The sequence below is a fragment of the Elephantulus edwardii genome, unplaced genomic scaffold, assembly GCF_000299155.1.
Source record: "Elephantulus edwardii isolate Elephantulus edwardi_28Jun2011 unplaced genomic scaffold, EleEdw1.0 scaffold00036, whole genome shotgun sequence".
NCBI lineage: Eukaryota > Metazoa > Chordata > Mammalia > Macroscelidea > Macroscelididae > Elephantulus > Elephantulus edwardii.
Genome location: NW_006399786.1, coordinates 2,667,851 through 2,674,842, shown reverse-complemented (window position 1 = coordinate 2,674,842; position 6,992 = coordinate 2,667,851). Strand labels below are relative to the sequence as shown.

General features: G+C 38.1%; 1 protein-coding gene across 1 annotated transcript in view; it reads left to right on the top strand.

Moving 5' to 3' along the window:
- Nucleotides 1–6,992, top strand: part of LRRC63 (leucine rich repeat containing 63) — a 74,442-nt gene that overhangs the window by 62,216 nt on the left and 5,234 nt on the right. Inside the window, exon 6 of the mRNA XM_006884605.1 lies at nucleotides 1,896–1,979. Coding sequence (XP_006884667.1) covers nucleotides 1,896–1,979 — 84 coding nt within the window. The remainder of the gene's footprint in view (nucleotides 1–1,895; nucleotides 1,980–6,992) is intronic.

The following is a 6,992-nucleotide window of genomic DNA, read 5'->3' as shown; positions in this document are numbered from 1 at the left end:
ATAGGGTCGCTATGAGTCGCAGGCGACTTGATGGCACATAACAACAACAACATATCCCTTTTAAACAGTTCTCTCCCTCATCTGTTTCAATGCAATATACATAATTTGTCCAATCTTTCTCAGTCTCCCCTCAACCCCGACGTCAGTCCCATTTTACATCAGTGGCACTATGCAGTATTTGTCCTTTTGTGACTGAGATATTTCACTCAGCATAATGTCCTCCAGGGTAACCCATTTTGTATACAATTTCAAGAGTTCCTTGTTTTTCAGTGCAGCGTGGTATTCCATTGTGTGAATATACCACAGGGGAAAAAAGATTCTTACCACTGGACCAACAGGCAACATCATGATGGATGGAGAGGAGATTGAAACTATCAACAATTTAATTTTACTTGAATCCACAATTAATGTCCTTGGTACCAGCAGTCAGGAAATAAGGAGATACATTACACTGGGAAAGTCTGCAGTTAAGGACCTCTCCAAATTATTGAGGAGCGATGATGTCAGTTTGAGGACTACAGTGCATTTGATTGAGGCCATGCTCTTTCTGATCACTTTCTATGCATCTGAGAGCTGGACAATGAATAGGGCTTTGAGGAGAATTGATGCCTTTGAGCTGTGGTATTTGAGAAGAGCACTGAACCCATGGACTGCAGAAAAAACAGATATGTTTTGGAGAGGGTGCAGCCGGAGTGCTCTTTGGAGGCAAAGATGATAAGGCTTTACCTCACATACTTCAGACATGTTGCTAGGAGGGACTATTCCTTGGAGCAGGACATGATGCTGGAAAGGATAGAAGATCAGCAAAGGAGAGGAAAACCTTTGACTGGGTGCACTGACACAGTGACTGCCACAATGGGCTCTAGTGTGTCAGGATGTAAGATAGTACAGGAGAGGATGGGATTCAGATCTGTTGTTCACAGGATCACTATGAGTCATTCTCGACTCAGTGGCACTTAACTTATATACAATTTCAGCATCCTAAGGAAAAATGAGAAACATAATGGGAAAGCATAAATACATGGATCTCAGAGATTTAAAGCAAGCTAAGTAAATCACTCAAATTTTTTTCTTTATATTTTGTTTACCTTAATGTAATTAATTAATTACAATGTCTGATCAACCCCTTATTGTATATCATTTTTTTTTTCACTTAGTAAGTGGCTGTTGGGGCGTTCTGGTGGCCTAATGGCAAGAAGCTGCACTACAATCCTAAAGGCACATGGCTCGAAATCTGGCCAGTTGCTCTGTGGGAGAAGGACAGCCAATCTTTTCCTGTGCAATTAACTGCTTCTGAAAACCCACAGTAGGGTCAGCTATGGGTCAGTTCAGACTCGACAGTACACAACAGCATTATCTAGTTATTCCTTTTTATTCTCTTCTCCTTCATTTTCTATCCCTGGTAACCGAGAATGATTCTATCTGTATGTAGACCTTTCCTTAACTTTTAAGAATAGTTATATGATATATGATATGATACAATACGATACAATACCATGTAAAATAATTGTACAAATGACCCTTCCATTTTCTTTTCTTTTTCAGTAGTGTTTTGCCTATTCAAGATTTCTTTCCTTTCCAAATAAAGGTTTTCCCCATTTCTGCTGTATGATAAGGGCTTAGTAAATCATGTTTGAATGAAAAGAATGGTGACCACAGGTAATTTCATATAATTAACTGAGAAATTAATGAGATTGCTACTGTTGTTACATGCTTTCAAATCAGGACCGACTGACAGCTGACCTTCTAGCAGCTTTTCCAGGCTGTAAATTGCATGGGAGGAGATTTCCCGTCTTTCTCTCACAGAACAACTGGTGGGTTCAAACTACCCACCTTTTACTGAATTTCAGAGAATGACAAACATTTTTACAATTAATTTTCTCTCTTCATTTAAGGTTATTTAACTTGTTGTATCTTGAGGAACTTGATGTTTCCTACAATGACATTTCTTCTATTCCAAATGAAATCCAGAAACTCAGGTACTTTGGAAGTAGTAAGTATATATAAAGTCACATACTCTTTAAGGTTCTCTTTGGTGACTATTGTAAGAGAGAAAATGTAATGATTTCATCTAATAGATATAAAATGTACTGTATGGAGCATGTTTTTAACAAAAAATGTAACTAAAACAGTTGGGACACAATAATTTTAGCACTGCTGAAAAAAGTAGAAAATCAGGGAGTGAGAAGAAAACCCTCAACTTGGATGGATTGATACAGTGACTTTAAAAATGGGCTTGAGCATGGTAGAGATTGTAAGAATGGCACAGGATAGGGTAGGGTTCGATCTGTGTTCACAGATTCAGTATGATGGAGCGTCTATTCATGTCCTCTGACAATTTTGTAATTGGGTTGTTTATTGTTTCCTTGTTGAGTTGTTGGAATTTTCTGTAAGTTTTAGGGATAAGTTCCCTGTCAGATATGCCATTGCCACATATTTTTTTCCCCATTTTTTAAGATCTCTTTACTTGGGGGGGGGCGGGAAGTTGAGGGCTGGGCGGGGAGAGAAGTGCAGCAATGAGTGAATGGAAATCCAAAATCTCTATAGATGCTCATTAAAATTATTTTTTTAAAAATGTATTGCTGTGTCAAGAAGCTGCCCTGCAATTCCAGAGATGCATGGTTCAAATCCACCAGATGCTCTGCTGGAGAAGGAGAGGCAATCTCCTCCTGTACCAGTCAGATCCGATTTGACGGTACACACACACACATACACAAAATGAATAATAAAAAAAATTTTAAAAATGTAAAAAATATCTTTTTTTTTTTACAAGTGTTTTGTTTTTTAAAAAAAATTATGTTGGTTTACATACAACATTTGTATACATTGTGTTTCACACTTTCCTTCATTCACTTTATCTTTGATGCACACATTTAATTTTTAGAAGATAATCTAGTTGACCTTCTGTTGATAGTGCACTTTTCCTTTTATTTAATTGTCTGAGACTCTACAATGCCCAAATTTTTTTTTCATGAATTTTTATAGTTTTAGGTTTTATACCTAGGTTCTTGATCCAGCCTGAGTTAACTTTTTTATATGATGTGAGATATGAATCTTATTTCCATTTTATGTAAGTAGGTATCTAGTTTGCCAACAATATCTGTTAAAGATGCTGACTTTTCCCTCATTTAATAGAGTAATATCTCTGTCCAAGATCACTTGTCAATATCGTTGTTTCACTATGTCCACAATAATATGGACAACTGATCTTGGACAGAGATATTATTCTATTTAAAACCCATAGCTGATTCTCCAGGACAATCTCAGTGGCAATAAATACCTTGGGAAGAGACTGTCCATCTTTCTACTTTGGAACACCAAGTGGATTCAGACCATGTGCTTTTGAGTTGGCATCACAGCTCCTCACCAGTAGGCCACCAGAGCTCCCTAGATGTCCATAGGTGAATAGACTTATTTATGAGTTCTCAATTCTGTTCCATGGTCTTGTATCTGTCACTCTATCAGAACAAAGCTGTTTCCCATCTATCGAATACCAACAGTGTTTCCTGATGAGTGAAGCTGCATCTGGTGCATGGGTGGCTGGATATTGTTGCTGTCTGTTGGCCGATGACATGAACACAAAAAGAAAACAGAGAAACACACACACACACACACACACACAAATAGAAATTATCTCATAAAAGAAAGGCAAGACTGGCCAGTAAAACCAAAACTGAAAGGGATACAAAAAGAAGGAGAATTCAAATGCAAAGGAAAAAAAAAAAGAAAAGAAGAAGAAGAGAAATAAAAGACTAGCAAAGCAAAGGAGAAGACACTTTGCTGGATACTGCTGTGGTTTCTTGTTCTGTTTCCATTTTGAGTAGTTAGCTGTTCAAAATGGCCACATTGTGCTGTTTGTGATCTGTGTCTCTTTATTTGATGTTTTAATTCCATTTCTTCTTTCAGTCAGTGTTTGAAACAATTCTTTGTCTTTTCTTTTCTAAACTCATGGTTCCAGATATTATCCATATCTGCTCTTAGTTTTGCAGGGTCTTCTGTAAAGAGGGTCTGAACTGCCATCTGTCTAGACTGCCATCTTATTCAAAGGTTTGCTTCTAATTCTCCAAGTATGATGCTCTGGCCCAGGAACTGGACCTCCCTGAGATGAAGCCCCACCATTTTTGCTTCTAAGGACCACTGTGGCTAAACTCCTTCCAAGAAAGACTTGTTTGTTCTTTTGGTTCATTGTATATTCACTATTCTTTGCCAACATCACAACAGAAATGCATCAATTTTTTTACCTTCCTTATTCATTGTCCCAACTTTCACATGAACATGAAATAACTGAAAAATACTATTGCTTAGGTCAGGTCCAGTGTCGTGAATTGAACTGTGTTACCTAAAAAAATAGATGTGTTTATTATGATCAAGAAACTAAACCTCACTGAGTCAGAACTGATTCCTAGCTGACACTCTAGTGGGTTTTTGGAGGCTTTAAATTACATGGGAGGAGATGGCTCATCTTTTTCCGCAGAGCCACAGGTGGTTTCAGACTTACAGAGAAGTGTTTTGTTTATGCATCATTGTGGATCTATAATCTCACACTCAAAAGGCCGAGACTGACCCTGGAAATGGCTGAGATTCAAGGAACATCGAGCCTAAAGCTGTGTGAGGAAATGAGGACTAGTCCCAGCACTAATCCAGAGGGCCTTTCCCTAAACTGGCTCCCTGGATGTGGGCCCCTAACCTGGAAGCGGGCAGCTCTGGTGACACATTCCTCAGGAAGCTGCACTGCTGACTCAAGGAAGTGCCTCTCTGATAATTGTAATAAATTTCCGGTTGTTTTTTTAAAGCCATACACTTGTAGCACTTGATAATTAAGGCACATACTTTAGTCTTTAAAATGGAATCCTTGTTACTTAGCATGTAAAACAGGTTCTCAGCAGCGGACTTTCCCAAAGTGACACATCTTTGAATTGTGACTGTTCCTTCTGTGGGTGTTGATTTTGGAATGAATGAAATAAATGACAACTTCAATCTTTTCTCAATTTATCATGGCCAGTTGTGAGGATTTCTGTTTTCTTTATGTTGATGGATAATTCATACTGAAGACTAAAGTAATAACTAAGAGTCATAATTAAAGACTCTAATGTGTGGATTGCCATTCTTTTCAATGCTATCTATTATTTGTTATGATCCACACAGTCGAATACCTTTGAATAGTCAATAAACACAAGTAAATGTTTTCCTGGTATTCTCTGTTTTCAATTAAGATCCATCTGACATGACAATGATGGGCATCCCAGAACACTAAATTGTGCTCCTGCCAAACCTATGCATAGGCCAAGAAGCAGTTGTCCAAACAGAAAAAAAAGAAACACGGCATGATTTAAATCAGGAAAACTGTGCAGTAGAGTTGTGCCCTTTCTTCACACCTTTTTAATCTGTATACTGGAAAAAATAATTTGAGAGACTGAACTATATGAACAAGAATATGTTGATTTTCAGGATTGAAGGAAGATTCATTAACAACTTGTGCTGTGAAGATGACACAATCTTGCTTGCAGAAAGTGAAGATCTGAACCATGTATCGACAACTATCAAAGCCCTTCTGTATAACTTACACTTCAATTTCAAGAAAACAAAATTTCTTATCAATAGACAACATTATAGTAGGTGAGAAAACTGTTGAAGTTTTCAATGAATTCTTTTTTTACTTAGATCCATAGTCAACACTCTTTGTAGCAGCCAGCAGTCATGAAATCAAAGGACATGTTGCACTGGGAAAACCTGCTGTTGAGGACCTTTCCAAAGTGCTAAAGATCAATAATTTCAGTTTAAGTCCAAGATGCACCTGATCAAAAACAGTATTTTCAATTGCTTCATATACATCTGAAAGTTGAACAAATGAATAAAGAAGACAAAAAAAGAATTGATGCCTTTGAATTGTGGTGTTGGATTACAGAATTGAATACTCCATGAACTGCCAAATGAAGGGGGAAAAAACCACACACCAGAAAACTGGATTGGAGGAAGAGCAGGCAGGGTGCTCTTATAGGCAAGGCTAGTGAAACATCTCACATACTTTGGACAAGTTGTTAGGATGTACCAGTTGTTGGGAAAAGATGTCATGCTGGGAAAGGTAGAGAGTCAACAAAAGAGAGAAAGACCCTTGAGGAGATGGGCTGACACAGTGACTGCAGCAATAGGCATGGCAGAGACAATGGGGATACTGCAAGATCGGGTTCATGTGGTTTACACAGGATTCACCCTATATAAACCCTATGAGCCTGTAGGATGCTTTTCATAGGTTCATATGGTTTCACAGGAGAAGGAGAGGGCGAGGGGGAGGGGAATGGTGGCAAATGGGAAGAGTGAGGGGAGGAGGGGGTGAGGAGGGAGAAGCAGAGCAGAGGAGGAGGAAAGGGAGGGAGAGAAGCACATGAGTGGAAAGTTTGTGGTGTTGATTTTCTTTGAATAAAGAAACAATGGTTGGTCACACAAACACAAGTCAAGGGCACAACTTTACCATATTAACATATTTTGGTAATATAATTTTTTAAAATTTTATTTTAATAATTTTAATTAACATTTACAGAGATTTTGGATTTCCATTGATTCATTGTTGCACTTTTCTCCCTGCCCAGCCTTCCCCGCCCCCACCAGTTTGCTCCTCTCTTTGAAAAAAGTAAAAGAAAAATTCTTCCTATGGTATACAATCCCCCCTCACCCCTCCCACCGCCTCAGGTACACTCCACTATATAAATTTTAATGTTCACATTGAACATATAAAAAAATCCATTGATATTCAGCTTAATTATGAAAATATGTTCTTTCTATGTGTCATACTATAAACCAAAGCCATTGCCATGAGGTCAATTTTGACTCATAACAAAGTAGAACTTCCCCAAAGGGTTTTCACAGTGATAATCTCTACAAGAACAGATTGCCATATCTCTTTCCCACAGAACAGCTGCTGGACTCAAACTACTAACCTTTCAGTTTGCAGCTGAGCACTTAATCACTGCACCAACATATCTCATTATATATAT